At 42.1% G+C, this 13361-nt stretch overlaps 1 protein-coding gene across 2 annotated transcripts in view; it reads left to right on the forward strand.

The window, feature by feature from the left end:
- LOC139373218 (leucine-rich repeat-containing protein 56-like) overlaps window positions 1-13361 on the forward strand; it is a 43859-nt gene that overhangs the window by 10936 nt on the left and 19562 nt on the right. For both annotated transcript variants that reach the window (XM_071113445.1, XM_071113455.1), the window contains exons 3-4: window positions 2127-2214; window positions 3000-3060. In XM_071113445.1, the coding sequence (XP_070969546.1) occupies window positions 2127-2214; window positions 3000-3060 (149 nt within the window). The remainder of the gene's footprint in view (window positions 1-2126; window positions 2215-2999; window positions 3061-13361) is intronic.

Raw genomic sequence — 13361 nt, forward strand, 5'->3', positions numbered from 1 at the left:
TGCTGCACGTCTGAAGTTTGAAAAAGTGCACCTGGATGTTCAACAGCGCTACTGGCAAAATATATTCTGTGGACAGATGAAACTACAGTTGAGTTGTTTGGAAGGAACACACAACACTATGTGTAGGGAAAAAAAGGCACAGCACACCAACATCAAAACCTCATCCCAACTGTAAAGTATGGTGGAGGGAGCATCATGGTTTGCAGCTGCTTTGCTGCCTCATGGCCTGGACAGCTTGCTCTCATTGACGGAAAAATAAATTCCCAAGTTTATCAAGACATTTTGCAGGAGAATGTTAGGCTCTCTGTCCGCCAATTGAAGCTCAACAGAAGTTGGGTGATGCAACAGGACAACAACCCAAAACACATAAGTAAATCAACAAGAGAATGGATTCAACAGAAGAAAATACGCCTTCTGGAGTCTGAGTCCTGACCTCAACCCGACTTGAGATGCTATGGCATGACCTCAAGGGAGCAGTTCACAACAGACATCCCAAGAATATTGCTGATATATTGCTGATCTGAAACAGTTTTTTGAAGAGGAATAGTCCAAAATTCCTCCTGACCGCTGTGCAGGTCTGATCCACAGCTACAGAAAACGTTTGGTTGAGGTTATTGCTGCCAAAGGATGGTCAACCAGTTATTAAATCCAAGGGTTCACATATTTTTTTCCACCCTGCACTGTGAATGTTTACACAGTGTGTTCAATAAAGACAATTAAACATATTGTTTGTGTGTTATTAGTATAAGCAGACTGCTTGTCTGTTGATGTGACCTAGATGAAGATCAGCAAAAATGTTATGACCAATTTATGCAGAAATCCAGGTATTTCCAAAGGGTTCACATACTTTTTGTTGCCATACTTTTTCTTGCATAGTCATTTTAATAACTCTACCTACGTGTACATATTACCTCGACTAACCGGTGCCCCTGCACAATGACTGTACCGATACCCCCTGTATATAGCCTCGCTATTGTTATTTACCTGCTGCTCTTTAATAATTTTTTATTTTAAGTATGTTTTTCTTCACTTCATTGTTGGTTAAGGGCTTGTAAGTAAGCATTTGTAAAGTGTCTGAATACTTATGTAAATGTAATATTTCAGTTTTGTTTATATACATTTACCAAAAATTCTAAAAACCTGTTTTTGCTTTGTCATTGTGGGGTATTGTGTGTAGACTGATGAGTGAAAAAACTATTTAATACATTTTAGAATAAGGTCTGCAACGTAACAAAATGTGCAAAAAGTCAAGGGGTCTAAATACTTTCCGAATGCACTGTAACTCCTAAACTTAACCCTAACCTAACCCCTAGCGTAGCTAACGTTAGCCAGCTAGCTAGAATTCGTATAATACTGCATCATGAAAATGCATAATGGACATCCACAATTTAATACATACCATACGAAAAGTAGCATATCATGCTAAAAGGAGTGTCTCAGATTTACGTACAGAATAATACAAAAAGGCACTGAGACCAGGTTATACTTAGAGGTAGGCATCTGGATGGAAGACTAGTTCTCATTGAAGTTCATTATCCCTCATAAACCAGCACAAGTCACTGTTCAGTCAGGAATCGTTTGACTGTGGCTTCAAATTTTGTTTCAATACACCTCTTTATTTAGGTTGATGGCATGATGTTGAAACAATAATGTTGATTCAAACATATCATTTTACTATCAACATTGAAACAAGGTAAACATAAAAATAATCATATGAAATTCTACAAATTAAACCACCCAATATAAAGTATATTGTATATAGGATGAAAAATATTGTTTACTTTTCTACATGGAATTTTCTATGCACTTTTAATGTATACATAGTTCTGTTCTGGTGACTATGTTGAAATTAGATTGATGTAACAACCTGTTAGTCAGGTTAAGTCATTGTATTTAAGTTAAGTTTTACACTAATTTCAATGTTTGCAACACGGGTTGAAATTAGATAAACAGTACTGGTTGATAATTTTTTGCAAATCCAAATGCTTTCCACGTAGATTCCACATCACAATAGGATGACAAATTACGTTGAAACAACATTAATTCAACCAGTGTGCTGTTACATAATGTCGGCTAAGAGAATCAATTTGATAAAGACCATGACATATTTCTCTCTGACCCCACAGAAAGCCTTGTCGGGAACAGAAGACCTAGTTCAGGTCACTTCCCTGGAAATGTGTGTGGACACTCAGGAGAGCACTCTGGGCAACTTTGGTGAGAGACGATCACTGGTCAAGCAGCATACACTACCCTTTCAGTCCACTACATGTGTAGGCCCATACTGTAATTGTATTATATTACAAATAGATATATACATATTTTTGCATGCAGTATTTGAATTTATAGGGGACTATGTACTGTATATGAAGTGTATATCAATAGTACTGTATGTGAATCCTCATTTTTAATCAAACACGAAGTGGGCGTTATGCCATACCTACTGCAAATGTGGAAATGTACAGGGTTGATCGACTCACACTTGATGAGTTCATGTAATGACTTATAGCATAGATACATGACGACCGTCACAATCTATACAGACATGGTTTCTCGTCAGACATAGATAAAGACCAGACAAAAAACACTGTAAATGTGTGACACACAAAACAGAACATGCCAAATTCACCCTCAGGTTTGTACTGTACCAAAGCTCTCTCACTGGGCACAACTCCCTCCCCCTCTCTTCTCACTAGTTTAAAAGATAAGGCCAGAAAGAACCGCACCATCATGCTCACCTATGTGCATCTGAGGTTTTCCTAAGGACAACATGTGCAGGCATGACTGAAGTTTGTCTGCACAGGGGTGAATCACGTGCGTCTGGCTTGTGCACTAGCAGCAGAGTCCATCTCACTCTCAATCTCTCTGCTAATGAATGGAGTTTGTAGGCCTGTTGAGGCATGGCTGGGAGGGAGCCAGCCGTCTGTTTAAGACCCAATCAAATCAAGTCATCGGCCCTCTGTGACGTGTGAGGAACGTCTCTCTATCTTATCATCTTGCAGGTGCCTACTTGCCCAAGCTGGTGCAGCTGAAAATGAACAACAGTATGATAATGTCAGTGAGGTAAGTGGAAAGTTCCACTATAGTGCTCTGTCTCTGTATGTCTATTATAGTTATGTGTTGTAGTTTTTTACTTCTCTTTGACTAGGTAAAACAAAGCACTTTCTGCATTCCAAGTACTACAAATACTACTGCTAGCAGTACTTCACAGTAAAAAGTCAGGTAGGCCCGTACAGTTGAAGTCGGAAGTTTACATGCACCTTAGCCAAATATATTTAAACTCAGTTTTTCACAATTGCTGACTTTTAATCCTAGTAAAAATGCCCTGTCTTAGGTCAGTTAGTATCACCACTTTATTTTAAGAATGTGAAATGTCAGAATAATAGTAGAGAGAATTATTTATTTCAGCTTTTATTTATTTCATGGTTCATAAGTTTACCTACACTCAATTAGTATTTGGTAGCATTGCCTTTAAATTGTTTAACTTGGGTCAAACGTTTCAGGTAGCCTTCCACAAGCTTCCCACAATAAGTTGGGTGAATTTTGATCCATTTCTCCTGACAGAGCTGGTATAAGTGAGTCAGGTTTGTAGGCCTCCTTGCTCGCACACGCTTTTTCAGTTCTGCCCACAACTTTTCTATAGGATTGAAGTCAGTGCTTTGTGATGGCTACTCCAATACCTTGACTTTGTTGTCCTTAAGCCATTTTGCCACAACTTTGGAAGTATGCTTGGGGTCATGATGCCATCTATTTTGTGAAGTGCACCAGTCCTTCCTGCAGCAAAGCACCCTCACAACATGATGCTGCCACCCACGTGCTTCTCGGTTGGGATGGTGTTCTTTGGCTTGCAAGCATCCTCCTTTTCCCTCCAAACATAACGATGGTCATTATGGCCTAACAGTTCTATTTTTGTTTCATCAGATCAGAGGACATTTCTCCAAAAAGTACGATCTTTGTCCCCCTGTGCAGTTGCAAACCGTAGTCTGGCTTTTTTATGGCGGTTTTGGAGCAGTGGTTTCTTCCTTGCTGAGCGTCCTTTCAGGTTATGTCGATATAGGACTTGTTTTACTGTGGATATAGATACTTTTGTACCTGTTTCCTCCAGCATCTTCACAAGGTCCTTTGCTGTTGTTTTGTGATTGATTTGCACTTTTCGCACCAAAGTACGTTCATCTCTAGGAGACAGAAAGTGTCTCCTGAGTGATATGACGGCTGTGTGGTCCCATGGTGTTTATACTTGCATACTATTGTTTGTACAGATTAACGTGGTACCGTCAGGCATTTGAAAATGGATGAACCAGACTTGTGGAGATCCCCCCAAAAAATTCTGAGGTCTTGGCTGATTTCTTTTCATTTTCCCATGATGTCAAGCAAAGAGGCACTGAGTTTGAAGGTAGGCCTTGAAATACATCCACAAGTACACCTCCAATTGACTCAAATGATGTCAATTAGCCTAACAGAAGCTTCTAAAGCCATGACACAATTTTCTGTGCATTTCCAAGCTGTTTAAAGACACAGTCAACTTAGTGTATGTAAACTTCTGACCCACTGGAATTGTGATACAGTGAAATAATCCTTCTGTAAACAATTGTTGGAAAAAGTACTTGTGTCATGCACAAAGATGTCCTAGACGACTTGCCAAAACTATAGTTTGTTAACAAGAAATGTATGGAGTGGTTGAAAAACAAGTTTTAACGTCTCCAACCTAACTGTATGTAAACTTCCGACTTCAATTGTATATGCTCAGTCTCTATGATAGGGGACAAAGCAGCAGACCCACTATGTATGGGTTTCCTATCAATCAATCAAATGTATTTATAAAGCCTTTTTTTTTACATCAGCAGATGCCACAAAGTGCTATACAGAAACCCAGCCTAAAACCCCAAACAGCAAGCAATGCATATGTAGAAGCATGGTGGCTAGGGAACACTCCCTAGGAAGGCAGGAACCTAGGAAGAAACCTAGAGAGGAACCAGGCTCTGAGGGGTGGCCAGTCCTCTTCTGGCTGTGCCAGGTGGAAATTATAAGAGTACATGGCCATTAAGGCCAGATTGTTCTTCAAGATGTTCATAGATGACCAGCAGGGTCAAATAATAATCACAGTGGTTGTAGAGGCTGCAACCGGTCAGTACCTTAGGAGTAAGTGTCAGTTGGCTTTTCATATCCGAGCATTCAAGAGACCGAGACAGCAGGTGCAGTAGAGAGAGAAAGTCGAAAACAGCACTTCCGGGACTCGGTAGCACGTCTGGTGAACAGGTCAGTGTTCCATAGCCGCAGGCAGAACAGTTGAAACTGGAGCAGCAGCACGACCAAGTGAACTGGGGACAGCTAAAAGTCATCAGGCCAGGTAGTCCTGAGGCATGATCCTAGGGCTCAGGTCCTCCGGGAGGGGAGGGAGAGAGAGAATTATTTTAATTGTATTTATTTATTTTTTAGTTCACTTTATTTAACCCAGGTGGGCTAGTTGTAAACAAGTTCTCATTTACATCTGTGACCTGGCCAAGATAAAGCAAAGCAGTGTGACAAAAACAACGAGTTACACATGTGATAAAAAAAACGTACAGTCAAAAACACAATAGAAAAATCTGTACACAGTGTGTGCAATTGAAGTAAGGAGGTAAGGTAATAAATAGGCCAATAGTGGCAAAGTAATTACAATTTAGCAATTTACACTGGAGTGATATGTGCAGATGAGGATGTGCAAGTAGAAATACTGGTGTGCAAAAGAGCACAAAAACAAATATGGGGATGAGGTAGGTAGTTGGTTGAATGGGCTATTTACAGGGGCTTTGTACAGCTCTAGCGATCGGTAAGTTGCTCTGACAGCTGACACTTAAAGTTAGTGAGGGAGATGTATGTCTCCGACTTCAGTGATCTTGGCAATTCGTTCCAGTCATTGGCAGCAGAGAACTGGAAGGAAAGGCGGCCAAAGCGGGTGTTGGCTTTGGGTATGACCAGTGAAATATACCTGCTGGACCGTGTGCTACAGGTGGGTATTGCTATGGTGACCAGTGAGCTGAGATAAGGCCGAGCTATACCTAGCAAAGACTTATAGATGACCCGGAGCCAGTGAGTTTGGCGATGAATATGTAGCGAGGACCAGCCAACGAGAGCATACAGGTCGCAATGGTGGATCGTATATGGGGCTTTGGTGACAAAACAGACAGCACTGTGAAAGACTGCATCCAATTTGCTGAGTAGAGTGTTGGAGGCTAATTTGTAAATGACATTGCCGAAGTCAAGGATCGGTAGGATAGTCAGTATTACGAGGGTAAGTTTGGCAGATCTTCACAACATCCACAACGCAGAGGCCGGTTGAGAGCACATCAGTTGAATTACATTAGCAGATAAGCAGACCAGTCGTGACGGATCGGCGGGGCTCCGTGTTGACAAAGGGTCCAGGCCAAATTGGCAAGAGAGGTATTATAGTTGGTGTACTTTGTTTGCTAGCAGGGAGATGGGGCTAGCTCGAGGCTTGTGCATGCTTCTGGACAAGGGCGTTAGCCACAATAGCCACTCGGTAGCAGCTAGCTAGCTGTGACAATCCGGTGTAATGGTCCAGAACTTGCGGCAGGAATCCGGTGATGTAGTGGAAAAAAAAAGCAGTCCGATATGCTCAGGGCTGATATAGCGCTGTGCAGACTAGCAGGTATTATCTGGGCTATCTGTGCTAAAGCGGCTGGTGTCCGTGCTAAAGGTAAAGACCGCTAGCAGTGTTAGCCAATGACTAAGTAGCTAATTAGTTGGCTAGCTTCTGACAGCTAGCTTTTGATGGAGGTTCCAGTGATAAGGTCTAAAAAATAGCAGATCCATACCACATTGGGTGAGGCGGGTTGCAGGAAGGTATATTTAATTTGAAAATGGAAAAAGGAGATTGAAATATGTATTCAAAATTTACCAAAAAGACTATTTACATGGGACAAAAACAAAACTACTGCGACATCTTGGAAAAATCAGAGAAAGAGGAAGCGTACTTAAATGCTTCCTAATTGCTCTAATCGGAATTAGAGGAAGCATACTTGAATTCAGACAGGACACTACCTCCGGACAGGTACCCCAGGACAGGGCCAACCAGGCAGGATAAAACCCCAACCACTTTGCCAAAGCACAGCCCCCACACCACTAGAGGGATATCAGACCAACTTACTACCCTGAGACAAGGCTGAGTATAGCCCACAAAGATCTCCTCCACCGCACTAGCATGAGGGGGCGCAAAACCAGACTGGAAGATCACTTCTGTGAATCAACCCTCTCAAATGACGCATCCCTCCTAGGGACGGCATGGAAGAGCACCAGTAAGCCACTGACTCAGCCCCCGTAACAGGGTCAGAGGCAGAGAATCCCAGTGGAGAGAGGGAGCCGGCCAGGCAGAGACAGCAAGAGTGGTTTGTTACTCCAGTGCTTTGCCGTTCACATTCACACCCCTGTGCCAGACTACACTCAATCATAGGATCTACTGAAGAGATGAGTCTTCAGTAAAGACTTAAAGGTTGAGACCGAGTCTCTCACATGGATAGGTAGACCATTCCATAGAAATGTAGCTCTATAGGAGAAAATCCTGCCTCCAGCTGTTTGCTTAGAAATTCTAGGGACAATAAGGAGGCCTGCGTCTTGTGACCGTAGCGTACGTGTAGGTATGTACTGGTGGTGCACCGATATGACATTTTTGCCCAATACCGATTTCCAATATTTTCATTTTCAAAAAATACGATATCGATAACCGATATTTACAATTTTAGCGGCCTTTAAAGCTAGTACAGTTAAATAGTTATCACACACACATGGACACAGCAGTCTAGAGCATGGTTTGAATCCAGGTTGTTGCACATCTGGCCGTGATTGGAAGTCCCATAGTGCGGAGCACAATTGGCCCAGCGTCATCCGGGATGTAAATAAGAATGTTCTTAACTGACTTGCCTAGTTAAATAAAGATTACACACACACACACAGACCAAAAAGTTATTTTGTTGGCATTTATGTATGTCCCCATTACCAGTAAAACATAATCAAAATCTGTTTCGTTGATCAGTCGTTTCATTCTCAACAAGGATTTCTATGGAACACCGTTTCGGTCTTTGCGTGTCTTAAAAGATAAACGTCAAATAACACAACATCTGTTTCAGTAGCTATATAGTTAGCTAGCTAACTATATAGCTAGGTGTCATCTAAAATAACCCTAATTTATAAGACGGTTCCTATTTGATTTATGGTGGTCGGACCCATCTATATGAAGCTAACCACAATAAGGATTAGCCACAATAGTGGACTTTGCGGTTAGCCTTCAAAATAAAAGTATGGCATAATTCTACTATTTGTATTAATTTGCATTACTGTCAATGAGACTTTAATTTTGAAGGCAAACCGCAAATTCCACTGTTGTTCCACAACCTGATGTGGTCGAGCCTCACTGGCCAGATTAAGCTAGTTCTCTGCTTATAACGTTAACTTTATAGTTAAAGGATTAAGTTGCTGACTAGCTATTTATTTTCATGAACTGAAGTTCAATTTCAATAGGTGAACAACAAGTGGCAACCTAGCTAATACTTACACACAAGGACTAAATCATTGCTAAGAATAATGAAAATGACTATGTTCTACTGGTCATTGTTTTCAGGCTGGTTGTCTTGGTTCTAGCTAGGTACCAAGCTAAAGCTAGCTACCCCAGAAGTTGCGGTCGAACAAGTTATGCTTTATTACCAACGCGGTATTGTAAACAAATCCTTCGTGGCCTGTGTTTGCTTGTTTGCAGACTTTTTTTGTACAGCTTTGACAGTGCTACTGTATCTTTTTTGACACGCAAAGACCCTAACGGCGTTCCATAGTTCGTATGTCGTGAAGCTAATAGCAGTGACACTATTACTGTGTAACTCCAGTAGGACAACATCTGAAAAATAGCGCACTTGGTAGTGTGCACCGGTGCTCCTAAGTCGGCGAAAGCCAACATCACCCACGTCAGAGAACGGTTGATTATCAAGGGCCATGAATTCCATTATCTTGGCATTAATGGATTTCGTCTTTAAGTTGTCTCGCTGAAATTTTGTTACTCTTTCAAATGTTACTCTTTCAAATGGGCTAGTTTTAGAATGCTGTTTTGCACGTATAGCGCAACATTTTTACGTGGCGTCATTACGTCATGTACCTAAGTTATATAAGTATGCACGTCAGCTTTGACACGGTTTTGCACATCGGGGCGTTAAACTAGACATCAAATCAAATTTTATTTGTCACATGCGCCGAATACAACAGGTGTACCTTACAGTGAAATGCTTAGCCCCTAACCAACAATGCAATTAAAACATATATGGATAAGAGATAAAAGTAACAAGTAATTAAAGAGCAGCAGTAAAATAACAATAGCGAGACTATATACAGTAGGTACCGATACAGAGTCAATGTGTGGGGGCACAGATTAGTTGAAGTAGTATGTACATGTAGGTAGAGTTATTAAAGTGACTATGCATAGATGACAACAGAGAGTAGCAGTGGTGTGGGGAGGGGGGACGGCACTGCAAATAGTCTGGGTAGCCATTCGACTAGATGTTCAGGAGGCTTATGGCTTATGGCTTGGGGTAGAAGCTGTTAACGTCCGGATGAAATGCATGCCCAAATTCAACTGCCTGCTACCCATCCACAGATGGTTTCTAAAACTGTTTGAATCATGTCTGTGAGTATAACAGAAGTTATTTAGCAGGCGAAACCCCAAGGACAAACCATTCAGATTTGTTTTTTTTTAGGTCACTCTCTTTTCAATTAGTTTTCATTGGGTATTCAGATTTCTAAGGGACTTTCTTGCAGTTCCTATCGTTTTCACTGGATGTCAACAGTCTTTAGAAATTGGTTGAGGTTTTTCCTTTGTGTAATGAAGAAGTACGGCCATCTTGAACGAGGGTCACTTGAAGTGTACTGTTAGAAAGAGGCGCGTGACCAGAAAGCATGCTACAGTTTGTTTTACTCCTGTATTGAACACAGATAATCCCGTCTTCAATTTTATCGATTATTTACGTGAACAAATACCTAAAGTTGTATTACAAAAGTAGTTTGAAATGTTTTGGCAAAGTTTACAGTTAACTTTTGAGATATTTTGTAGTCACGTTGCGCAAGTTGGAACCTGTGTTTTTCTGGATCCAACACGCCAAATAAATTGACATTTTGGATATATATTGATGGAATTAATCGAACAAAAGGACCATTTGTGATGTTTATGGAACATTTTGGAGTGCCAACAAATGAAGCTCGTCCCACATATCCCAGAGAGGTTAATACACTACACCACGACCTTTTTGACCAAACAACCACCGGACTGACCCACCCTACCTCTTCACTGCTCTCAGAAATATCCCTTACAGGTCAGAGAGGTTAAGAAGCCAGAAGCCTTTTTGGTGTAAAGAGGGGGGGAGGCACTGCAAATAGTCTGGGTAGCCATTTGACTAGATGTTCAGGAGTCTTATGGCTTGGGGGTAGAAGCTGTTTAGAAGCCTCTTGGACAAAGACTTGGCACTAAGGTTTCTGGGATGATGGTGTTGATGTGAGCCATTGCCAGCCTTTCAAAGCACTTCATGTCTATAAATTGACAGAGCTATGGGTCAGTAGTCATTTAAGCAGGTTACCTTAGTGTTCTTGGGCACAGGGACTATGATGGTCTGCCTAAACATGTTGGTATTACAGACTCGGACAGAGAGAGGTTGAACATGTCAGTGAAGACACTTGCCAGTTGGTCAGCGCATGCTCGCAGTACACGTCCTAGTAATCCATCTGGCCCTGCGGCCTTGTCAATGTTAACCTGTTTAAAGGTCTTACTCACATCGGCTGCGGAGAGCATGATCACACAGTCTTCCGGAACAGCTGGTGCTCTCATGCGTTTCAGTGTTATTTGCCTCGAAGCGAGGCATAGAAGTAGTTTATCTCATCTGTAGCACAGCTCTCGGCTGTGCTACCCTTTGTAGTCTGTAATGGTTTTGCCTGTTTGATGGTGCGTCTGAGGGCACAGCGGGATTTCTTATAAGCTTCCGGGTTAGAGTCCCGCTCCTTGAAAGCGGCAGCCCTAGCCTTTAGCTCAGTGCCGATGCTGCCTTTAATCCATGGTTTCTGGTTGGGGTATGTACGTACAGTCACTGTGGGGACGACAATGCACTTATTGATGAAGCCAATGACTGATGTGGTGTACTCCTCAATGCCATCGGAGGAATCCCGGAATATATTCCAGTCTGTGGTAGCAAAACAGTCCTGTAGCTTAGCATCTGCTTCCTCTGACCACTTTTTTATTAATCTAGTCACGGGTGCTTCCTGCTTTAATTTTGGCTTGTAAGCAGGAATCAAGAAGATAGAATTATGGTCAGATTTGCCAAATGGAGGGCATGGGAGAGCTTTGAATGCGTCTGTGTGTATGGAGTATAGGTGGTCCAGAGTTCTTTTTCCTCTAGTTGCACTTTTAACATTCTGATAGAAATTTGGTAAAATGGATTTCAGTTTCCCTGCATTAATGTCCCCGGCTACTAGGAGCGCCGCCTCTGGGTGAGCGGTTTCTTGTTTGCCTATGGCGGAATACAGCTCATTCAATGCTGTCTTAGCTAGTGCCAGCCTCTGACTGTGGTGGTATGTAAACAGCTACAAAGAATACAGATGAAAACTCTCTCGGTAGGTAGTGTAGTCTACAGCTTTTCATGAGATACTCTGCCTCACGCGAGCAATAACTTGAGTCTTCCTTAGATATCGTGCACAAGCTGTTGTTTACAAAAATACATATACCGCCGCCCCTTGTATTACCAGACTCCACTGTTCTGTCCTGCCAGTACATCGTATAACCAGCCAGCTGTATGTTGATATTGTCGTTGTTCAGCCACAACTTCGTGAAGCCTAAGATGTTCGTTTTTAATGTCCCGTTGGTAGTTTAATCTTCTGCTTAACTCCTAAGATTGCACGTATGCTTGCAGAATGGAGGGAAATGGGGGTTTATTCGATAACCTACGAATTCTCAGAAGGCAGCCTGACCTTCGACCCCTCATTCTCCGCCTCCTCTTCACGCAGATCACGGGGATCGAGCCTGTTCCCGAGGAAGCAGTATATCCTTTGTGTCTGGCTCGTCAGTCATGAAAGGAAAAAAATAATTCTGCTAGTCCGTGGTGAGTAATCGCAGTCCTGGTGTCTAGAAGTTATTTTTGGTCATAAGAGACGGTAGCGGCAACATTATGTACAAAATAAGTAAAAAAACAAGTTGCAAATAAACAAAACAAAAAACACAATCGGCTGGGGGCACGTAAAACGTCTGCCTTCTTCTCCGGCGCCATCTTACAGTACCTATACCAATGTTGGCATTTTTAGCTAATATCGTCCGATTCCGATATGTTCACTGATTACTGATATTGTTTATCCCTAGTATGTACGGCAGGACCAAATCGTGGGGAGCGAGGTAGGAGCAACCCCATGTAATGCTATTTTGGTTAGCAGTAAAACCTTGAAATCAGCCCTAGCCTTAACAGGAAGCCAGCGTAGAGAAGGCTAGCACTGGAGTAATATGATACAATTTTGGGGTTTTAGTCAAGATTCTAGCAGCCTTGTTTAGTTTGCTTTATCCGGGAAGTTGGAGAGGAGAGCATTACAGTAGTCTAATCTAGAAGTGCCAAATGCATGGATTAGCTTTTCTGCATCATTTTTGGGCAAAAAGTTACAGGTTTTTGCAATGTTACGAAGATGGAAAAAAGCTGTCCTTGAAATATTCTTGATATGTTCATCAAAAGAGAGATCAGGGTCCAGAGTAACGCCGAAGTCCTTCATAGTTTTATTTGAGACGACTGTACAACCATCAAGATTAATTATCAGATCCCAACAGCAGATCTCTTTGTTTCTTGGGACCTAGAACTAGCATCTCTGTTTTGTTCGAGTTTAAAAGTAAAACATTTGCCGCCATCCACTTCCTTATGTCTGAAACAGCTTCGAGGGTTGGCAATTTTGGGGCTTCACCGTGTTTCATTGAAATGTACAGCTGTGTGTCGTCCGCATATCCATCCTGCCCTGCCTATCTAAGGTCTTCGAAAGCCTAGTCAACAAACAGATCACTGACCATCTCGAATCCCACCGTACCTTCTCCGCTGTGCAATCTGTTTTCCGAGCCAGTCACGGGTGCACCTCAGCCACGCTCAAGGTACTAAACTATATTATAACCGCCATCGATAAAAGACAGTACTGTGCAGCCGTCTTCATCGACCTGGCCAAGGCTTTCGACTCTGTCAATCACCATATTCTTATCGGCAGACTCAGTAGCCTCTGTTTTTCTAATGACTGCCTTGCCTGGTTCACCAACTACTTTGCAGACAGAGTTCAGTGTGTCAAATCGGAGGGCATGTTGTCCGGTCCTCTGGCAGTCTCTA

The sequence above is a fragment of the Oncorhynchus clarkii genome, chromosome 2 (genome assembly GCF_045791955.1).
Source record: "Oncorhynchus clarkii lewisi isolate Uvic-CL-2024 chromosome 2, UVic_Ocla_1.0, whole genome shotgun sequence".
NCBI classification, from domain to species: Eukaryota; Metazoa; Chordata; class Actinopteri; order Salmoniformes; family Salmonidae; genus Oncorhynchus; species Oncorhynchus clarkii.